The sequence below is a fragment of the Acipenser ruthenus genome, chromosome 20, assembly GCF_902713425.1.
Source record: "Acipenser ruthenus chromosome 20, fAciRut3.2 maternal haplotype, whole genome shotgun sequence".
In the NCBI taxonomy this organism is placed as follows: domain Eukaryota; kingdom Metazoa; phylum Chordata; class Actinopteri; order Acipenseriformes; family Acipenseridae; genus Acipenser; species Acipenser ruthenus.
Genome location: NC_081208.1, coordinates 17,023,791 through 17,047,269, shown reverse-complemented (window position 1 = coordinate 17,047,269; position 23,479 = coordinate 17,023,791). Strand labels below are relative to the sequence as shown.

The 23,479-nt window shown below is 41.4% G+C and overlaps 2 protein-coding genes across 2 annotated transcripts; both read left to right on the top strand.

Annotated features, from left to right (window-relative positions):
- Nucleotides 1–705: 705 nt before the first annotated feature.
- Nucleotides 706–3,760, top strand: nppcl (natriuretic peptide C-like). Its single transcript, XM_058994048.1, has 3 exons — nucleotides 706–1,133; nucleotides 2,418–2,720; nucleotides 3,138–3,760. Exons 1-2 carry the CDS (start codon nucleotides 1,032–1,034, stop codon nucleotides 2,706–2,708), a joined length of 393 nt encoding a protein of 130 aa, XP_058850031.1. The 5' UTR covers nucleotides 706–1,031; the 3' UTR covers nucleotides 2,709–2,720; nucleotides 3,138–3,760.
- Nucleotides 3,761–11,626: 7,866 nt separating this feature from the next.
- gapdh (glyceraldehyde-3-phosphate dehydrogenase) lies at nucleotides 11,627–21,718 on the top strand. The gene is made up of 12 exons (XM_034042013.3): nucleotides 11,627–11,763; nucleotides 13,159–13,211; nucleotides 16,984–17,083; nucleotides 17,521–17,627; nucleotides 18,303–18,393; nucleotides 18,695–18,810; nucleotides 19,076–19,157; nucleotides 19,317–19,468; nucleotides 19,910–19,988; nucleotides 20,258–20,341; nucleotides 20,840–20,937; nucleotides 21,514–21,718. The coding sequence occupies exons 2-12, from the start codon at nucleotides 13,189–13,191 to the stop codon at nucleotides 21,581–21,583; spliced, it is 1,002 nt and encodes a 333-aa protein (XP_033897904.1). The 5' UTR covers nucleotides 11,627–11,763; nucleotides 13,159–13,188; the 3' UTR covers nucleotides 21,584–21,718.
- Nucleotides 21,719–23,479: the final 1,761 nt, after the last annotated feature.

The following is a 23,479-nucleotide window of genomic DNA, read 5'->3' as shown; positions in this document are numbered from 1 at the left end:
CCCCCCCCCCCCACACTGTAGATTTGCTCTCCCTGTGCAGCAGGTGTGAGGACCCCAGTGTTTCTAATTCTAATAATAAGAGGTAAAGAAATGGATTTTAAATCTGTGATTATTAGCCCTGTGAACTTTCAACTCTCATTTGGCCCGGTGCCAGGATGTAACAGCTGTGAAATGTGTTCCGGAACCAAGGGCAACAGAACCTCTGTGTTTTCTTACAAGAAAAAAAAGTAAACATGAGCTCACTTATTTGAACGATTGTTATTCTTCTAAATGAATGGTTTGATGCAGGAGGACTAGGCGACATGAAACAATGCAACAAAAAACTGCAGAGAGTTTACAAGAGGCACGGTCATGACAAGCAGGCTGTGTCCCTACAGCTGAAAAACGAGCTCCCTCCAAGGGAATGCAAACAAACTGGACAGCCATTCTTCTCTCTTTCTTTCTTTCTTATAAATCAAAGTGCGCAGAAGGCTTAACACTAGAGGATGACGTAAGCGAGCAGCCACTGAGCAGAATTCTTATTGTCCAACTGAACAGGATTGTGGGGCGCTGTCCATCTGTCTGTCTGTCAATTTCCTTGCCTCTTATTAACACAAGTGAAATGATCACTGAACCTATTTAAAGGAGTGCTAATCAAGGCTGTGTTACATTGTAAAGCACAGAGGTAGAAGCAAAGTATATGCATAGTACAACCATGGGAAAAGCATGGGAAAACTGCAAAATTACCGAGCGAAAAAGCACGGAGTGTGAGGGGTTAATGAAGTGAGAGATGAGCTGTGAGCGGTGACATCATGGGGAGATGTGTATAAAACAGGGTCTCAACTCCAGAGACACAGAGAGAGAGACACAGACACACACAGCGGCTCATAGCTCAAAGGACTTGGGGCACCTTTTGAATTTCTTTCATTATTCTTTTTGGATTTTCTCATTCCTTCTTTTTCGTTTTTTGGATCCTTTTCTGTTTTTTTTAATTATCTTTTTCTTTTTTTGGTATTTTCGTTCTGTTTATTTATTTATTTATTTATTTTGCGATGATGGAGCAGTCCGGTCGGAGGGCTCTCTACTTCTCTTTCCTTCTGTTTTCATCCCTCGTTCAAATTCACTGCAGAGCGCTGAATGGACCCAAACTGCAGGTAACAAACTGTGTGTGTGTGTGTCTTTGTGTCTTGTGAGCACCTATAACAGCAACAACAAAAAATAGTGTGTAATGAAAAACAAATAGAAATGTACAGGTATATCTATTATTATTATTATTATTATTATTATTATTATTATTATTATTATTATTATTATTATTATTATTTATTTGGTAGACGCTTTCATCCAAGATGACTTAAAGGTGTTACAGGGCAAAAACAATATTTAGCGACATTATAGTTTACAGTAAGTGCAAATAATACAACTAAAGTACAATATGAACTAGGATGCAACAAGTAAGGATTACAGCAAGTTATATCTATAAAGAAATATTACACTTCGCTGAGTAAGGATAGTGCATTAGCTGAGGATCCAGCAATGTGGTGCTGAGGTCAGGCAAGTCCAGTGCAGAGTAGGAGGGATAGAACAAGAGATCTACAAGTGCAGTCTAAACAGGGTGGTCTTGAGGAGCCGTCGGAGCAGTCCTGAAGTTCTACAGTAGCTGGTTCCACCTCAGGGGGGCTAGGGAAGAGAAGGAGCAGGCACGGGAGGATGGAGAGTGGAGGGAATGTAGGGAGACAGGTGTGGGACACGAGGGATTGGAGGTAGGAGGGGGCAGTGAATAGAGCGGTAGGTAGGAACAAGGGTCTTGAATTGAATGTGAGCAGAGATAGGGAGCCAGTGGAGGATGCGAAGCAGAGGGGTATCATGAGAGTAGCGAGGTTGGGGGAATAAGACAAGCAGCAGAACTTTGAATGAGCTGAAGGGGGCAGATAGCCGAGGCAGGAGACCAGCAAGAAGAAAGTTACAGTAGTCCAGTCTGGAGAGTACAAGAGCTTAGTATATTAGACTGGTTCACAGCTTATAGACCTCTATACAGCTCTGCAGTGTTGAGTGGAGTTCTCTTTCCTATAGACCTCTATTCAGCTCTGCAGTGCTGAGTGAGGTTCTCTTTCCTATAGACCTCTATACAGCTCTGCAGTGTTGAGTGGAGTTCTCTTTCCTATAGACCTCTATACAGCTCTGCAGTGATGACTGGAGTTCTCTTTCCTATAGACCTCTATACAGCTCTGCAGTGCTGAGTGAGGTTCTCTTTCCTATAGACCTCTATACAGCTCTGCAGTGTTGAGTGGAGTTCTCTTTCCTATAGATCTCTATACAGCTCTGCAGTGCTGAGTGGGGTTCTCTTTCCTATAGACCTCTATACAGCTCTGCAGTGTTATTGTAGACTTCTATAGTACAGCTGTTTATGTTTGACCTTTGACCTCTTCACTCCTCAGCTCCTGGCCCGCCTCATAGAGAAATACAGTGACCTCTTGACCGCTGATGACCTTTCCGAGGACATGTCGGGCGAGCACATAGAGAGTGAGAAATTAAGGGTCAAGGTCAAAGAGCAGAAGATGTGGGTGGAGCCCCCCACAGCCAATGAGAAGGCCTGGCTCCGCCTCCTCAGAGGGTCTCTGGCCAATAGGAAGTGGGAACCGGTGGACAGGCTGAAAAAGGGCTGGGCCAGGGGCTGCTTCGGACTCAAACTCGACCGGATTGGCTCGATCAGTGGGCTGGGCTGCTAGGGACTGGCTGAGGTGAGGAGCTGATTAAGGTTCATTGTCTGGACCTTTCGTTTTTAGAGTTGCAGATGATCTCCCACAATCGTGACCAATCCAACACCACAACCTCCTATAGAAATGTTCCCCACTAGAAATCTGCACAGTAATGAAGCAGGGTTTATTTAAAAATAAAAATAAATTGTGGTAAATCACATTAATAAACATGGCAAACTAGGTTAAACTATGGTAAACCATGGCGGAAAACTGCAAGCAGACTGTGGTGAACTTTACGCGGGTTAATAACCTCTCTCTCTCTCTCTCTCTCTCTCTCTCTCTCTCTCTCTCTCTCTCTCTCTCTCTCTCTCTCTCTCTCTCTCTCTCTCTCTCTCTCTCTCTCTCTCTCTCTCTCTCTCTCTCTCTCTCTCTCTCTCTCCTCTCTCTCTCTCTCTTCAGACTGTGTGATATGGCTAGGCTGTGTACCTGTCATTCAGCGCGGGACTTGGGTCAACTGCACTGCTGGAGTCTGTTCGGTCAATTCTGAGGGATTTGTTAATTATTATTATTATTATTATAATTATTATTATTATTATTATTATTATTATTATTATTATTATTTATTGCACCTGGTCAATACTGGTCTGAGCAAAAACAGCAGCAGAGAATGAGAGAGAGCACACATTAAATATGATATTATACATGAAATGATGGGAAATATAGATGATAACAAGCAGCCCTTTAAGAAGGAGCAGTGATTAGCATTCTAAAGGCTGGGACAAAAATGGCAGGAGGATTGCGATCCAGAGAAATAAAAGAATGATTTAATGATTTTTTAAATTTAAATAATAATAATAATAATAATAATAATAATAATAATAATAATAATAATAATAATAATAATAATAATAATAATACATTAGATTTGATTAATACTATATATTAAACAGAAGTCTGTTTCATCTTTGAATGTAGACTGTAGTTCAGTTAGCCTGGGAGATCTCAAGGTTAGGTCATAGAAAGTGTTTTTTTTTGTACTGAAAAATAAAATCAATTGAAATGAAATAATAATAATAATTGAATTGAACAGATTGTGCAATTTATTTATACAGTTTAGTGTCTTTATGAAAATATTCTCTCTTGTCTTGATTTGGTTTTGTGATATTGTTAAACAAAAGAAAGGTTTTAAAACAGTACGGTCTCTCAGTCTCCATGGAATAATCTTTACTCACAGTGCTGGACTCTGTGTGCAAAGGGGGTTGTTTTCAGTTTGTCTTTAGATAAACATTTCTTGAAAGATATTCATTAAAAATCCCCAAACACCCAGTTACCTGTGTAAATATGGGGGTGATAGAGGTAGGTACGGGTGGAAAACAGCTCACAGCTTCCTGCGTGTATTGTCTGTGATGCTACCAGCTGTCTGAGTGCCTGCTGAATGAATCTGCAACAGAGATACAGTAACTAAAAGGACAGGCAGGCCCCTGCTGTGCTGCTCTGAAACTAACACTACAGTATTTACACAAGGGCTTCTACAGATTGTAAATCATGTATAGTATAGTAGTGGTGTATGCTGTGCTCTTCTGTGCTGACCAGTTCCTCAATCTCTGGTATTTATACAACAGTGCAGGGCTCTATCTAGATATTAAATATATTAGTATATACAATATTATATTTACAGGGAGATTGCATTTTAGGAGGTTCCTTGATTGGGAAAGCTGTGTAAAACAATGTCAGTTATTAATCAATTATCTGAACAATTTGATTAACCGACCCCCCTTGTCCCAGTTAATTATATAATCGAGGTTTTACTCTCCTGAATTTTGAGATGAATGTAGTTTTAAGTGTTATGCACAAGGGGGCGCTCTGACTCTCCTGCATTGTCCATGGAACTTTTTTACACTATTATTATTATTATTATTATTATGTATTTCTTAGCAGACGCCCTTACCCAGGGTGACTTACAATTGTTACAAGATATTACATTATTTTTACATACAATTACCCATTTATAAAGGTTGGGTTTTTTACTGGAGCAATCTAGGTAAAGTACCTTGCTCAAGGGTACAGCAGCAGTGTCCCCCATCGGGGATTGAACACACGACCCTCTGGTCAAGGGTACAGAGCCCTAACCGCTACTCCACACTTCTCCCCCAGAATGTCCTGTTGGGGGGTAAATCGTCTCAATCTAAAGCTATTTTCAATTCAAACCAGTCTAAATAATTTATGAAGGATTTAAGGCAGCTACAGATCCATTCTGCCGGGGACAGTGTGATATATTTATTTATTTATTTTTATTTATTTATTTCTTAGCAGACGCCCTTATCCAGGGCGACTTACAATTGTTACAACATATCACATTATACATTATTTCACATTTTACAGATATCACATTATTTTTACATACAATTACCCATTTATACAGTTGGGTTATTACTGGAGCAATCTAGGTAAAGTACCTTGCTCAAGGGTACAACAGCAGTGCCCCCCCACCTGGGATTGAACCCACGACCCTCCGATCAAGAGTCCAGAGCCCTAACCACTACTCCACACTGCTGCCCCCAAGGGTTATATTTAACCTTGCTTAATGCAAATATGTGATATGTGTTTACACTTTCCATCAAATTAGTTACAGAGGCAGCAATAAAGTAATTAATACTGTACGTGGAAAACAAACATAGATACGTAATTAGGGTTTCACAGTATTATCTTAATATATAAAGAAGAATGTGTGTCTGTCTGTGTTCCTTTATGCATCGGACCCCGCTAAGCCAGTGCAACCAAACTTTGCATGGCCTCCTCTTTCATCCGGGGGAAGGTCGAGGGATCACTACAGTAGCCATGTATCTCAAATTAAATAAATCCAAAAAAACAAATAAATAAATAAATAAATAAATAAATAAAAAGAACAACATTTTAAAACAAATGTAAAATGGTTAAAAAAAAAAGGTAAATGTAAAGGTGTCTGAGCGCATTGTGCCACACCCAAGATCGGTAACTTATAGAAAACCATAAGTCTACCGTTCCCCAATTTGTCATGCAATAAATACTGAAGTTGTGAAATATTTTTTAAACTCGTTATCTTCCTGTAGTTTTAAGTGCTATCCACAAGGGGGAGCTCTGACTCTCCTCGCATTTATCTAGACGCTGGCGTGGACACCGGCAGTTAGCGACGCTTCAGCTGTTTGAAACTCGTTAACAGAATTATTACTGGCAGTGCCGACTACTGGTCAATGACAAAAACCAAACAAGACCTATATTACATTACATGGCAAAGTAAATTAAAAAGCGAGGCAAACCATGGTAAACTATGAGAAATGCATAATATTTAAAAAAGCATGGGGGAAAACTGCACAAATACCCTTAACTTTTCAAAGGCATTGGCTGAGGTACTCGCTGTCTGCCTGCTGGTCCCTATATGTGGCCAAGTTGAATCAATGACCCTTTTGTCTCGACTGCATTCTCACAGGCTGTTTAAAAGCTCCCTCCAATCAGGACACACTCCCCAGTCCTGCTGCATTCTCACATGGCTGGCTGGTCTCCTTGTGGAACCCAGACACACTGCGTGGATCTGCATTACAAATGCTGTGTGGTATGTTTTGAAGTGTCCGGTGTCTCCTTCCAATCAAGTTGAGAGTGTGTTTCATTCTCATGTTACATTTATCTTTCTGATAAAGTCCAGTGCCTAAAAAACCTAAAATAACAAATGTAATCTGTTTGTCTAAAACCTGCTGTGGCTTAAACGTTTCAAATGCTTTCTCGTTCACATTTTGACTTGTAATACACAAATATAAACAATAAATGCACACGGTACAAATATATACAAAACGTACATGTGCCCTGACACAAGCAGGTGGAATTCTTATCAATTCAATATGGAATAGTTAGTAAGCCTCATGAAGCCACTGAGATCCTTCTGCTATCTCGTGTTTGTTGCTGACTACACGTAGTTGCTCAGGGGAGTTCCTCATTTGATGTCCGTGTTCTAATCTTTTAGCCAGTGTGTCTGTGTGTGTTCTCTCCTCGTATTCTCCACACTGTGCTGATCGGTTCTGAAGATCTCTGTCTCTCTGTGTGGAAGCTGGCAGCACAGGACCGGGGTCGCTAGGGCAGGTTCCCTCCTTCAGAATTCAATTGAAGGTATTTGGAGAATTCAATTCAGCCCCGTCGCTTGGCAACCGCTGGCAGAGTCAATATTGAGAGTCTATTGTACGGGAATGGACAAAAAACCCGCCAGATCACTGTCAGTTGCTGGGGGTACAGTGGCACCTGCAGGTTGGGTGGAGGATATTGCTTTGTTGCTCCCCTGTTTCACCCCACTGCTCAGACCATTTCTTTCTTTCTTTCTTTCTTTCTTTCTTTCTTTCTTTCTTTCTTTCTTTCTTACTAAATATCCCTGAATAAACACAAATATACATACATACATACCTGCAGACAGACAGACAGACAGATTCACACATTCAAAGCTCAGTTTTGTGGAGAGACAGAGTGATGGGTTGAGCAGCTGTGTGTATGTGAGTGTGTGTGTGTGTTTGTGTGTGTGCGTGTGTGTGTCTCAGTGTCAATTCTAAGTTCAAGCTAAAGGTTTCTCCGTGCAGTCTGACCTTTACTAAAAGACCACGACCCCAGCTTCTCTCCCTCGCCCTTTCACTCTCTCACCTCCCCCATCTAGCCCTGTCTCGATTTATAGAGGACCACACAAGGTCATGAACAGATGCTTCTGAAGGGGGGGGCGGTATCCCTGTCAGACAATTTACAGGAGCATAAGCAAAGATAGATAGATCAAAGAGTGAGTGAGAGATAGACTCTTAACTTGACTAAATGTAACTTACAGTGCCATGAAAAGGTATTTGCCCACTGTCTGATTTTCTGCATTTTTGCATATTTTTGACACTGAATGTTATCAGATCTTCAACCAAAACCTAATTTTAGATAAAAGGTACCCTGAGTGAACGAATAACACTAAAAATGTCATTTATTTATTAAAGAATGTTATGCAACGCCCATCGCCCCCTTAGAATCAACAACTGGTTACGCCACCTTTAGCAGCAATAACTGCAACCAAACGCTTCCTGTAGTTATTGATTAGTCTCTCACAGCACCGTGGAGGAATTTTGGCCCACTCCTCCATGCAGAACTGCTTCAACTCAGTGACATTTGTGGGTTTTTGAGCATGAACTGCTCGTTTCAGGTCCTGCCACAACATCTCAATGGGGTTTAGGTCTGGACTTTGACTAGGCCATTCCAAAAACTTTAAATTTCTTGTTCTTCAACCATTTTGATGTAGACTTGCTTGTGTGTTTCGGATCATTGTCTTGCTGCATGACCCAGCCGCGCTTCAGCTTCAGCTCACGGACGGATGGCCTGACATTCTCCTGTAGAATTCTCTGATACACAGCAGAATTCATGGTTCCTTCAATGATGGCAAGGCATCCAGGTCCTTATGCAGCAAAGCATCCCCAAACCATGACACTACCACCACCATGCTTGACCGTTGGTATGAGGTTCTTACTGTGGAATGCAGTGTTTGGTTTTCGCCAGACATAACGGGGCCCATGTTGGCCAAAAAGTTCCACTTTTGACTCATCTGTCCATAGAACATTGTTCCAGAACTCTTGAGGATCATCCAGGTGCTTTTTGGCAAACTTGAGATGAGCATTCATATTCTTCTTGGTGAGCAATGGTTTCCGCCTTGCTACTCTGCCATGAATCCCATTTTTGCCCAGTGTCTTTCTGATAGTGGAGTCATGAACACTGACCTTAGCTGAGACAAGAGAGGCCTGCAGACCCCTGGATGTTGTTCTAGGGTTCTTTGTGACTTCCTGGACGATTTTACGCCTTGCTCTTGGAGAGATTTTGGCAGGACGGCCACTCCTGGGAAGATTCACTACTGTCCCAAACTTTCTCCATTTGGACAATATGTCTCTATGGTTCGGTGGAGCCCCAGAGCATTAGAAATGGCTTTGTAACCCTTTCCAGACTGATTGGGCATATTATATTGGGCAGGGCTGGCCCAAATCAGGCCTAGTTGTTAACCAAAGTACTCAAACAGCTGACCCTAATTATCCCTTTAATTGGGTTGAGTTAACTAGGGGGGGGGGGGGGGGGGCAATAACTTTCACACCTGAAGATTGCATGTTTGATTACCTTGCACACCAAACAAATGAAAGAAGCACCAAACTTTGGTGTCATTTTTTCTCTCAGACTCCCTCTATATACTACTACAACCCACACAATGTGAAAAATGTGCAAAAATGCAGAAAATCAGACATGGGGCAAATACTTTTTCACGGCACTGTATTTGCATCATCAGTCCTTTCCCTATTGGAACCTATTAACTTGTAATGTCGCAGAGAGTGTAGATTTCACAGTCAGAATGTCACTGACTTTAAATGGTTCTATACAGATTAAGTGCGTTAATATCAGCCTTTCTTCTGCTTTTCATTAACATTCAATGATTTATAATCTGTTTCTAAGTGTTGGGTGGCTCCCTCTTTTCAAGTTGTGAGTGCGCTTTCTCTTGCACTGTTTGTATGACGAGCCTGACAAAGCAAAAAATGCGCGAGTTCTGCAGTTGATGTAACCAATACAAAAGAACAACTGTCTCCTTTAAATATCCGCTAGCAACCCCGTCGCTATAGAAACAGCTTGCCTGACAGCAGCCCACCAATGACAGCTCGCTAGAATTTCGAGTAGACCAATGAGTGGCAGAGGGAGTAAGGACGGGCGGGGCTAGAATGCGGATATCCTCAGTCACGTTCCAAGCGTTGACAGCGAAGTGGAATTTTTTTGTGTGTGAAATTGCAAAGACGTGACTTGAGAGAAGCGCCGTGGGACAGACTGGAATATACGAACAGCGCAGCCCGCAGACACACAGTGTCCGTGTTCACATAACTGGATGAATAGAGCTGCGCATATAAAACAAGAAGCCGTTTGAAGAGAGATATGTGATTTCAATTGCATTATATTTCCGTTTATACCACGATGGCCAAAGCTGTTAACTCCACGCCTGGTCTTTGTTCCAACCCCGTTGGAAGTAGTCTCAATTTAGCTGTTAAACCCAGCACGCATCCTCCCTCCCTTTAGTCTTTTTTTATGCACTCGACTTTATCAGAAAGATAGCACTAAACAGGCCTTGTTGACGGTCCAGTTTATGATGCTATTTCTTGCCAGGACCCCTTGTAAATGAGATGTATATCCCAAGGGCCCTGTCCTGGTCAAATTTGAATGTGTTCCTCTATACACGACATACACATGGGGTGTTTGTACTGTTAACCGCTTTCTCGCATTATATACAAAAAAGGAGAAAATAAAGAACGATAGTTTATAAAACAAATGCTTTCGCGAATGAGTCACATGAAGAATCGCATGCAACCCCCGTGCAATCTCCTAGTATGAGTTATCGGTGCCGATGTCAAATTCCCCTTTGGTCTATACTCTGTAGGGGAAAACGAAATGATTCATTTCTTAATGCAAGTCTCATTAATGAATTAAGAAAAGGTTGGGTGGGTCATTATTTTAGCAGGTCTCTCTCTCTCTCTCTCTCTCTCTCTCTCTCTCTCTCTCTCTCTCTCTCTCTCTCTCTCTCTCTCTAAATATTTTGAATTATTGCTATGATTACTGATTGTTTACGTAATTAACGGAAGGAGTGCTCTCTGGCCCCGTTGCAAACCGGAACTTTTTAAGGTTTGGGGAAAACCTGGGACGGTCCCGGTCAAGCCGGGACGGCTGGTCACCCTCCATGGGGCATGTATGTAACACTGAATAATTTCTGACTGTAAAATTAAGAACATGCATGTCCCTTTCCCCAGCGAACTGTATGCCTGGAAAATACAGGATGCCCCGTTTATTATCACGATTTATAAAAAAAAAAAAAAAAAAAAAAAAAAAAAAAACCCACCCACCTCTCTTAAAATCATCTCACAAACCCGCTTATTGTCAAGTTTTGTACAGCCTGTCAAATGCTGCGTGGGCGGTCTTAACGGGTTACAGCTCAGTCACAAAACATCAATTTCCAAATTTTTCTTTTTCTTTTTTTTTTTTTTTTTTTAAAAAGTCGACAATTCATGTCTTTTTTAGATAATGACAGAAGCTATTTCGTTCCAGTTAATGATACAAAATGTATTTGTCCTGTTTAAATGTGAAGAACGACTAAATGTACACGACTAGCGGTAGAAAGCATGAATAGAGAGCGAGCCAGCACTCGTTTTAATTGAGTTCAACATTGCGGTATTCTCTTCTCTAAATTACATGCAGATTACCAGAAATGTGGATCTCAGCTGCTGAGACAGGTGCTCCCAGAGAGTCAGTCTTTGTGTGGATGTGTTTGTGTCCCTGTCAGACATATACACACAGACACACACACACAGCAATGCGCTGGCACTGTAACAGTGCGCTGTCACAGCTCAGTGCACAGAGACACACTGAGACAGCAGCTGCTTCAGCACAGACTGACTGGCACTCAAACAGTCGCCGCTTTCTTTTGAGATTTTAAAGGAGTGCTAACTTCTGTCAAATCCATTTCCTTACCGCTTATTACCGCTACCAACTGTATCACTGCGCCCCCTTTAGAGGAGTCCTAACCGTCTTTAATATCGCCTATTAGAACGTGTACCATTACCACAGGCTTCCCTCTTTGTGTTGAAGATGTGTTGGTTGTTTGCTTGTGTTTTATCCTTCAGTTTTATTCTTCCTTTGCAGAATCACACAGTTTATCTGTCTGAAATATTGATGCATTCATTCTTATTATTTTTACAATGCAGATTCAGTAATGAGGTAGGGAGCAGTGAACAGTACAGACACCAAGCCGCACATTTGTGTTTTTGTACAAATGTAGTAAAATAACAGGAGAAGAACGGAGAGACTCCGAGATATTTAATAAAAAAAGAAAGAAAGAAAGAAAGAAAGAAAAAGAACGTGTGCGTTTTTTTCAGAGACATTCTGCACACGTCCCGAGTGACCTTGACATTTCCTACTTGGTGCTCGAGCAAATCAGGAAGGAGAAGGGGGCGTGGCCCTCGTTATATAACCGGAGCCGCGCCGCTCTCAATTCACACACTGCAAGAGCCGGGTTTTGAATCTCACTCAGGTAAGCGGCAATGGGGACATTAAACCCAAAATAATAATGGTATAGTTTTAAATAGTGTTTGAAAAAGAGGTGCACGAAGTTTTGACTCCTTTGTTGCACCACGGAAGAAGAGTTTTTTGCTTTCAAACTGTGCCACCACTTCAGCTGGCCTACAAGTTCTGCCGTAATACTATTATTAGTAATACTACTATTATTAATAGTTTAAGTATGAGAATGTTTACTGTAAATTAAGACTCGACGAATAACTTCAATTGCAGGGTGAATTTAAAACGAAGGGCATGTTTGAGGTTTTGAATAAGGAAGTGAGGTCGCAGTCTTCTGCAAGTAGACTCTTTCTGGGTGAGGCGAGGGGGTGTTAAATAAACTAGTGATAATGGTGAAACGCTATTTCCACCGTCAATTGATCAAGAGTTTGTCTTGAATGACTCTGAATTGCCTGCTTGCTTTACCTTTCTGTTGCGTTGTAATGGAAATTAAGTTGTTAAAGGTCACGTTAACTTGTTGTCACCTGTTTGCATTTATATATTGACTTCTAGAATGCGTGCCGGTAGCCTTTGACGTTGAACTTGTAAGGGATCTTCGCGAAATTTACCAATTTGGCCCGAAAACAAAAGTTAATTTTATTTAATTGGTCGGTTCATTTTACAGCTAGCCGTTATCTTTTTTTTTTTTGTTAGACTTGCATAATTGTCTTGTCACAATCCGACCTTCTTTCTCAATGTCAATTCGTAGTTTCTACACTGCAACACAGTCATCGCTGAGTAACTTGTTATACCGAGCTCGAGGCGTTTTGCTTCCATCTGCAAATAAAGCAGCCAGACAAATTCTTTAACGTAGTTTATTTTTATTTTTTGTGAAGGATTTTAACTATGTAATTTAGTCAACAAAATTGCTGGTTTGAGTTAATTAACATTATTAAAATGGTGACGTACAATGCTGTGCTGTATAATTTAAAGTGGGTAGTCTGTAATGAGGGTCAGTAATATTTCCTCGTGTAGGTTTCCTGAATTTCCTCCTAATTTAAAATCAAGCCACGTGTCTCGCGGGGGTGAAAGTTCTAGACTGACGTCTTTGTTAAGGTTGTTGCTCTGGTGACGATATGCCTCTTTTGAAAATTTAAAATTCAAAAATACCAAACGGTGCGGACCGGTTAGTTACGGAGAATCCCAACAATAATCGCCAGTCGTAAATGTATGTTTTAAGAAAAAAAAAAATCGTATCTGATTTTATACCCTGAATCCTCAGGCTATTAATTTGGATTAAATAGACTATTGATTAACATGCTACACAGTAGCAACTTTAATACATTTAAAGTTGCTAATACATTAGCTAAATTTATAGCTTGTACTATTTGTGGGTGGAAGGATTAAAGTAACTTTTTTTTTTCTTCCCCAGACGAGGACCTGCTAAATTTTCGGTGACAAAATGGTGAAGATTGGAATTAACGGGTAAGCAGACATGTAATAGATGGAGATAAAAAAATAAATAGCAGTAGTTCGGTCATCTAGACCTCTCTTTTGAGAATTGCTTTAAACTGGGACGAGTCACAAAACGCTTCAAGCAAGTTTTTTTTTTTTTTTTTTTTTTTAAATATAAACCCGTTTTAAAAAACAATTAAGATGGAACGGGTAATTTAATAATCTACTTCAAGTCTATATAATTAAAGGATAAAGGTGGTTCTAGCCCCTGGACTGCCATTTTGAAAGTATCTAATCTTGTGCAAGAGCTTAGATAAACTGTCTAGGTTTGAACATGTTCGGGACTTTGACCCCTTCCATACCAACTGACTTCTGTTGAACATGAGGTGATGCAGCGCGTGTGGGCCGACAAAAACCATGGCAAAGTTTTGAATTGAATGCATATCCTTCAATTTTAACTCTGCTTTACACACACTGCTATATCTATATAAAAATAAATAAGCTCAATCCTGTTGGCAGACCCGTTATTTACATTCTCCAAAGCTGTTTTGATTTTCTTTTAAACTTGTCAAGGTTTGTTGGAATTGTGTGTAGTCCACTTTAGCAACGTTACACACAACCTGCGGGAAGCTAGAGGAACTAAAGAGCTTGGCAGTAGTTTTGACTGCGTTATTCCTCTTCCCCCCCCCCCCCCCCCCCCCCCCCCCTTTCATCACATCCTGTAGTAGACGTGCGAGTCTGCATGTCTGTGCAGCCAACTCCCCATTACATGCTGGGCCAGAATCATACCTCCCAATAGATATGAAATGAAGGCACTGCCTTCATTTCAAATAGTGTCACTGAGATGAGGTGGTTTTAGTTTTAAAGGCAACGGTTTACCATTTGTGTTTTGTTTCTCATTTTAATTTGACATGTCTTCCATCACTTGCAGAGTTTTAAATGTTGTAGTTTGGATTAGGGTGTGTTAAATTCATCGCCGAGTCAGTAGTGACATCACTAGTGCGGGGAATTTAATAGTCTGGTGAATCACCATGGCTGATAAAGGTTGCTTGGGCATGCAAGGCTGTGGTTGACCTTTGTGAGCTGAAAGCTTATTGGGACAAAGGTTTAGTTATCTTTGACTGATTAGGAGCTAGCTTGTTACATTTAAAATGTAGACAGCAGCTAGCCTGCAACTGTAAATGTATATAGATATGAATAATTTAAAATAGTTAACCCACTTCAACTAACATTTGTTTAATGTACAAGGACAAATGACATAAAAAAATAAAATCTGTTCACTCGCATATTATTCTTGTACGTCACCAACTCGGTCGGCTACTCTGGATAAGTTAGCAAATGTGTTTGTTTATTAGCACTCTTATATAAACAACTTCATACCCATTTTCAAAAGATTTGTCATCTCTGAATCTCTTCAATTACACTGATTAGTAGTATTGCTGTACAAGACAAACTTCCACAGTGGAAATTGCTATTTTGGTTTTCCTGCAGTTTACAGACTTCAGCAGGGACGCATGGGTGAATGTAACAGTTTGTTGAGCAACTCCTGGTGAATTTAACGATTTGGTGAATCGGCTTTACATTGCTGCATGCAGCAGATTCACAAGACGCTGAGGGGGAAGCTGGTGACCTGAAGCTCATCGCTGTCCTTATGTTGCCCCTTGTTCTGCCTGTCTGGCTGAAGTGTTAAGTAACTTTAAAATTCTTCTGTAAAGTCACAGCTAAAATTAGACCAGCACGGTGAGCCCAGTCCTCTATGGGACTGATACCAAAGGTGCAGGGCTGTCTAGAAATTCAGTTTGCCAAATGGCATCTACTGTACTTTACCCTTTGTGACCTATGAAATGAACTCTGGTGTATTACATTAGTTTACTGGTCTGCAGATTAGGGTGGGCTCTTTCCTATAGTACTAGAGTAGTTTTGAAGTGGAGTCCTCTTTCCTAGAACTGTTGTACACAGGACTAATGTTTTTGTGATACAAAGATTGTGACCCAGAAGTCTGTCTTCAATTATGTACTGCAGTATAATGTTTTGTGTTGTATGTCTCCATCATAACTAAGTCCAGTATTCGCAGGTCAGTCCTTCTGTCCAGCTCTCCCTGCTGCTTGGATCAGTCTCTGCGGTCTGAGCAGAACTGTCCCGGTCAAGTAAATGCCAAACGTGTTGGAGAGGTTTAACTGTCTGCATTTTAGTCTTTGACCTTTCTCTGTTTTGTAAACCAAGCCTCGTATTCGCCTGGGATGGGGTTATGTATTTGTAAGTAGAAGGTCAAGTAGGGTATTTAAAGACCAGATGATACCTGGGGGACAGGGAGACGAATAGGATTGGGTTTCATCAGCTGAAATTAAACCCCGTATTGGTGAGAGCTTGATCAGAGCCTATGTACAGTAGAGGCTTGTCTCGGCAAGTGCTGATTCAATGATTACTGGACAAATGCTGCCTAAAATGATTCATTAGTTCCTGTTGCAAAGTTCCTAAATGACTCCATGTGGGCCTGAGGAAACCAATCCATCAGTGAGGTCTGACACGAATGTCTGTCACTTCCACTGCACTGTCTCCTTTGTTTTGGGTTGGGTCCAGCTCCATTTTTACTGTAATGCAACTGTAGATTTTTTTTTTTTTTTTTTAAAGCTGTAATTGTGTAACCTACTCATTTTTGTAGGTGCTGCCACTTTCTGGTCACATTGGGAAGTTGCAAATGTTTTAAGGCTTAATTGCTTTTAAAACTGACCAACCATTAATACAGTGGCAATGTTTTAATTGTACACCTGTGGCCTTGCTGGAATTCATTTCATATTGCAGAATTCTCTTTTTCCTGCCTCACTCAAATGTTAAACTCAACCAGCACTGCTGTTCACTGTACACCGCCCTTTTGAAAGTTAGTGTGCTGCAGAACCACTCAAGAGATTTAACTTCTCTGTGGCAGATAGGATTACAGCTGCTGCATTCCAGCAGTTTAATTTAGCAAGGTGACCTTTCTCCAAAGCTAAAGGATTGTAGACTGACCTTTTCACATAACCTTGGCAGACTTTTTAAAGAAACTAGGTTGGCTTCTCCAGCTTATCATAAGCGAAAGTACGTGCTTTAATGGATACTGCTATTGGTAAATAGTCTTAAATATAAAATTGTAAAGGGCAGTGCACCCTATTAAATAAAATGCTGACTGCTGTTTAAATCTCAGACTTGTTTATGCATGTTTAACAAACATTGGATCCAAGGTTCGTTATTAAGCTGTTTGTCTACTTGGGTGGGTGTTTTAACAGGGCTGCGTGTGTCGAGTTAAATATCAACTCGAATTGTAAAGTGGACACACTGTCCCAAATCCAGTACTTGTCTAGTATCCAAAGGTGAAGAAAATATTTGTTCTGTTTCACAGGGGTGTCTTGGGAGAGGCAGCACAAATACAGAGCTGGCTCTCTCGGATTTCATGGCATAAACTGCCACCTGGTGGAACACCATTGCAACTGCTGTCAACACCCAAAGCATTTTACTTGGCATCATGTTGGGGTTTAACCTGCCTATCGACATTAAAGTTTCCGTAAACACTCGATCCTAATGTTGTGGCATCAGAGAAGGCAATGTCTTTAAACATTGTCAGGGAAACACTATTTGGATTATCTCCCAACCCTTGCCATGTAGCTGTAAGCATTCGTGTACAAAATGTTTCTCTGACCTGCATTACAGGCAATCCAGGTATGTTAGTTTAAATGCTATTTGCATACAGTTAATACCTGCCATTGAAACTGCCCAGGCTGTGCGTCTAGCCTGGTGTCTCATATCTAATGGCCTTTTCTGTTTTCAGATTTGGACGTATCGGCCGTCTTGTGACCCGTGCCGCAGTGCTTTCTGGGAAGGTGGAGGTCGTGGCTATCAATGACCCCTTCATCGACTTGGACTACATGGTGAGCCAGATTGACTGTCGGTTTCACTTGTGTTCCACAAGGTGGCAGCAGAAACCAAATTGGATGACTACTGTAACTAGGACTGTGTCTCCACCGGCCGTTGGGCTAGAGCACAAGCATTTGAAATGACCTAAATTTAAACTTGTACCCTGACCAAGGTTTCTAAAGCTTGCAACTTTTATTTTCAATTGTGCTTAACCAAGTAGAACAGATTTGGATTCCTGAATGGTTTCTATACATCTTTCATAAGAAATAAATATTTATTAATATAAGAAATAAATAATAATAATTGATCATAATAAATCGGAAGAGGAAAAAACAAGCCAATGTTTAAGACCAAGAACTGTACATTGAAGTGAGTATGGTAGGGTTGACGGTTTCTATCTTGGTTTGAGCGTGGCTTTATGGTGGTGTGTGACACTACCTCTGTCTCCCAGGTCTACATGTTCAAGTATGACTCCACTCATGGCCCCTTCAAGGGAGATGTGAAGGCTGAGGGTGGCAAGCTGGTCATCAATGGGAAAGCAGTGACCGTCTTCCAGGAGTGAGTACACAAACCAACGAGCATGATTCAGATGCAGGGAACACTGGGTGTCAAGTACTTGATATGCAATTAACCAACAGAAGTGTATGGGGCATTTTTTAATGCAAGTAAATGAATCCCTGTGTATCAGACTGCTTATATTTTACTTTGGTAGTTTCTAGTCCAGTAAGATATTCAAAGACACTAATTTCACAAGCTGTCCACAATGGTGTGCATTTAAACTACACAATTGCCATTCCTGAATGGGCCATTGGTAGCTTTACATACTAGTCTTCTATTTTAGTGGAGCAGGCAATCACTATAGCAGATTGCACATCGGTGTCAAAGGAACTGCTTTAACCTAAAGTCTCAAACCTACTTCTGACATGGCAGTAATAAGAGTGGCACACCTACATGGCATCTATTGACTAATATGAAAGTAAAATTCAGCAAATGGTGAACTGCATAGTATGACACTCAAAATAAAGCAGTACCGAATCCAACTTTGCAGCAATTGTTTGGTTTTCTTGAAGGAGCTGGCTTTTTAAAATTGCCTTGATTACAAAAGGAATTGATAACCAAGTTTGCTATGCCTGGCACTGGCCTAACATTGAAGTATAATAAATAGCCAATCTGTTTGTTTGAAATGATTCTATGATGTGCCGGTGGGCTCATGTAGTGTAAATTTTGTTTTAGACGTGACCCAGCCAACATCAAATGGGGCGATGCTGGTGCTGACTATGTAGTGGAATCCACTGGCGTGTTCACCACCATGGAGAAGGCTTCTGTAAGTATCCCTCCCACTTCAGTGCAGCTGCTTCTGATGGGGGATCACACACCATGCTGTATGCATACTGTTCATTCAGTTGCTTGATTGCTTTTAGTATAAAGTCTTTTGAATGCTTTTAAATCCAGTATATTCAGAACTTGCCTGCCTCCAGAGTTGAGTCCACTGGGGTCCTTTAAGACCCAGCTTGACAGCTGAAGACCCAGACTAGCAGTGGTCTGAATGGTTGCCTGTAGGCTGTATTTTGTAATTGGCAAGTCCTGTAAGCAGAGATACTGACTGTCTTGTCTGAAATCCTCAGACTCACCTGAAGGGCGGGGCTAAGCGTGTCATCATCTCTGCCCCCAGTGCTGACGCCCCCATGTTTGTGGTTGGTGTCAATCATGAGAAGTATGACAAGTCACTCAAGATTGTCAGGTAAGCACCCTGAGCAGGACGTCCATCCATGTTTGACAGACCTAAAGACTTTCAACAGTTAAGCTTCAGTATGTAGATATTTCACAGGCAATGCCTTTTAACATTACCTTAGTCTAGTCTAAGTTTCTCTTTCCAAGTTAAGAGAAACTAAACTGTAGTATTGTAGATCACTGGCAAACCCTATTGCAAATTGTTATAGGTTATAAATAGATTCACTTCTAGTTTGAATCCTGCAATCTCTTTAAACATCTTTCCCTGGTTTCAGCAATGCCTCTTGCACCACTAACTGCCTGGCTCCCCTGGCTAAAGTGATCAATGACAACTTCACCATCGTTGAGGGTCTCATGGTAAGCACGGCTCATCTGGATTCTGTCTTGGCAGAGCAGTCATGTAGGAATGCTGGAGAGGCACCAGCTGCAATGTGACTTGTCTTGTTGGTGTGTAAATGGATATTGCTGTGCTCGTCTCTGGTTCTGCCTTGTTTTGACAGTGTCTGTCTGTCCTAGACCACAGTCCATGCCTACACAGCCACACAGAAGACTGTGGATGGCCCCTCCGGTAAGCTGTGGAGAGACGGCAGAGGCGCGCACCAGAACATCATTCCAGCCAGCACCGGCGCAGCCAAGGCTGTGTCCAAGGTCATCCCCGAGCTCAACGGGTCAGTAATACATACATGGCATTAGTACCTCACACAATGGGTCAGTAAGACACCCCACACCTACACTGATCGGTTGTACCAGAAATACTGAACACACTAGCTGGCTCATTGGGTCAGCACCACATCCAGGTTTGGTAGCAGAAACTTTTACCTGAACATTCTTCCCCTTTCATGACTATGCAAGAAATGGGTCATTACTAGCACCCATGAGTTTGTTGTCATTACCAGGGCACCCCTCCCCACACTGTCCCTGAGCTCAGTGGGTCAATAGCACACCTCGTCATCCCAGCGCTCCACTCCCCACACATTAAAATAACACATGAATTTGACCAGGAGTCTGCCAATTTCACAAAGCATTAAGTCTAGTTATGTAGTGTTCTGTGATCTCTGCTTAATACAGCAGAGACAGGCCCCTTACGTTGTCTGTCCTCCTGTCTACAGCAAGCTGACTGGAATGGCTTTCCGTGTTCCTACTCCCAACGTCTCCGTTGTGGATCTGACCTGCCGTCTTGAGAAAGCAGTAAGTGCTACACTGGGAAATCATACAGACTGGTGTCTACTTCCAGTATAATGCATCAGCTTTCTTTGGGTATGTCTCCAATAAGGAGACTACCTTATGGAAAGTTACGGAGTCAAAGTGTGACATGTTCCTAATCTGGTGGTTTGCTTATGTGGGGTGTGTATCTTAGTCGGGCAGGGTATTGGAAGCTCACCCTTCATTAGTGCTGTTGCAGGATGTCCAGAAATACTACCTAATGCTTTGTTACTGATGGCTTGTTTCCCTGCTAGGCCAAGTATGAAGACATCAAGAAGGTTGTCAAGGCAGCAGCTGAAGGACCCATGAAGGGAATTCTGGGATACACAGAAGACCAGGTTAGTGCCTGTTTTTATGCACACTGGTCTCCATGAAGGGAGGGGTTATGTTTAGTGTGTGCCATTGATCCTGCACTGCATGGAGTCCACTAGCATTCTTTATGCAATGTTTTCAAACTGCCTTCCTCCAGATAGCCAGCCTATTCCTGGGTGCAGCAGCCTCATTAAGGGGTTAACCTTTTTTTGAGGTCCCTTTTTATTCAGCGCTTGTTTGGATGCATCTGGTCTAAATGTCACACAAGCATGTTTTTTACATGTGGTGTTTAAAAGTAACTATTCGCAGTAAGTGGTTTAAAAGGCACTGCATAGTAACTGATCTGATATTAATTGGATGGGAAGCCCAACCAAAAAACCTTCCAAAAGGGCCCAATGTGTAACACTGGTGCAGAATAGATTTTCATTGTCTTAGTGCTGCTTTCTATTTTTTTTTTTTTTTTTTTTTTTTTACATGCCCTCCTGGGGGGTGTGCTTTAACTCTCTCCCTGTGTTTCCTCTCAGGTGGTGTCATCTGACTTCAATGGAGACACCCGCTCATCTATCTTTGATGCTGGGGCTGGCATTGCTCTGAATGACCACTTTGTCAAGCTGGTTACATGGTGAGTGTCCAGCCCTCCTTGTTGTGCCTCTGTCACTAACTGGCTTATGTAGTGCTGCTGAAACATGGGCACTACATGCACTTCAAATTCATTAGCAGTCCCAGATCTTCTGTAAACTGCCTCATTTACACTTGATACGCTTCTGCATTTAGTACTGGCAACATAACTGGCAAGGCTTCCTTCAAACATGTATTGGTACCATCACTGGGCACCTCCTCGTGCTGACCCAAGGCTTCTTTTAAAGCCCATCTTGCCTTCACCCTGCTGGGGAAGAATATCCCTGGTATTGCTACATTGATCTTACTAGAAATTCCAGCTTCAGTACATTTCCCTGCCAATGATTGGATTTTTAAGAATACATAAATGTATCAAGTGTTTTACAAGCTTGTCAGATGCCATGTGTAGTAACTGTACATATCCACCAGTTTGTGTAGACAAATAACTTTGAACCAGATTCACAGCTGAGCACGATCACTGAAATGCTCCTCTGACCCAACTGTAGTGCTCTAGTTTTTGTAGTGATGTCACCTACACCATCACACCTTGGCTGTGACTTCTCTTTCTTTCTCTCTCCAGGTATGACAATGAGTTTGGTTACAGCAACAGAGTCGTGGACCTCATGGTGTACATGGCTTCAAAGGAGTAGAATTCCTGCCCCTTCTGTGACATAACTTAAACCACACACCCTTTTGAGAAACCCTTCCAATCACAGCCCATCCCTCAGTGTGTAGCAATTGGATAGAAAAAATGATGCACAATAAAGTCCTTGAGTGAGATCAAACACTGGTGTCTTTGTTTATTGGTTTCAAGGTGCTGTTCAATTGGTTTTAATTTACTCCCCTATGAGCTCTCTGGTAATACTGTGCCGGAGTATTTATCTGGGTGTGATGCAAGACAATGGTACAACATGGCTCCTTGTAGTTTAAAATAGTTCTTGAATGAACAATATGTAGTTAATATTGGAATGAGTTCTCTCCCTGTAGTTCATATTTCTTAAATAGTCTGGTCAATAATTTACTCTCTCCATGCTGTGTCCACTGGCACGGAACAAATCATGAGTTGATTCAGTTAATCGACAATGTGTCAAATCTCAACAGTGCCACTGTTAAAGACTATTCCCTCAGTTTCACAATTCAAATAAGAGTTCCATGCTAATTAACTGCTTTGTTTTGGCTTGGTGGTCAGAAGGTGAAACGCATGCAGTCAGGAGCTGTTTGTAATTTAAAACCTGTTCCTTTAAAGCCTTAGGTTTAACAGGTGATCTTGGAGCCCCATGGGCCATGAGGATGTTCATAAGCTTTAACAATTTGTTACTCTGACTTGTGTCTAAATATTTAACTATTAGCTTAGCAATAGTGCTACTGTACATTTAACTACTAATCGGTTTCCTTCAAACCACTTCCTAGCAATAGCAACATTAACAGAAAACAAGCTAGTATGGTTTTACATGAACCAACGTCCCACTTAACTTGAATCCTGAAATGTTGTTTGGTATTGGAGGGGAGTCTGTCTGATTGCACAGCAGTCAAAATTGGACATATCTTGAAGTGATTTGTAATGGCACTTGGTATTAATGTTGCTCAGTGTAAGTTATTGGGAATATCACATACTGGGGCTATATGAAGTTGTGTGTTTTTTTTTTTTTTTTCTGTAGCGCTAGATAATCTCTTAACATCTGTTAATTCTACTGTATTCTGTTAAGTTGTAGTCAACTTTTCATATGACAGACTGCTGTCCCTGAATGAGCTGTTCATGCAGGCTAATCTTCCACTCTGGTGTAGAAATGCGGTCGCTTGCTCTCAGGACTTGTCATTATTCCTGTTCTGTCATTTAGTTTTTATGAAATCTAAAGTGCATGATGGCTCACAGTGGGCTACACCCGTCAGTAGTCATCATTCAGCAAAAGCAGCGCCGCTTTTAATCGCGGTTATGAATCGACGTGGAAATGAGGATTGAGACAGTTAATCAATCGCATTTCACACAGCTGTCTGTGATTAATACGGCACTGGAGGATATCTTGGCTTTGAATCTATTTGACTGTTTCTCTGCCTCCATGTTCCATCTCCACTTGAACTACCTCCTTGCTGGGCTGCATCTCCCTGGTAACCATGTCACATGAGAGATGGTGTATGCAGTGACTTTATATATAGTGTCCTGCAAGTCTTGCATTCTAGGCTATATCTGCAGTGTTGGGTAGTTTTTTAAAAATAATTCTGTGCAGTAATAGTTACTTGGGACATAGCAATAAAATGTGATACATTATATGTGTTTTCTTAATAGAAGTGCTTATGGTTTGTATTGTGATATAAGACCAGAAGCACAGCCCATTGTAGTTCACCATGTTGCTCTAGAATGAAGAATAGTGTGTGTGTGTTATAGCTGGTATCCATACATATCCTTCCTATCCTGTGATAGTGGTGCTTGTCAAAGTGTCACACTCTTACATAGAGGTAAAATGGAGAACAAACATCACACCCGGGTATTCCTGCCTGTCTGTCTCTGACACGCTGTAGAGTTTGACACTTAGCCAGAGAACTGTGTG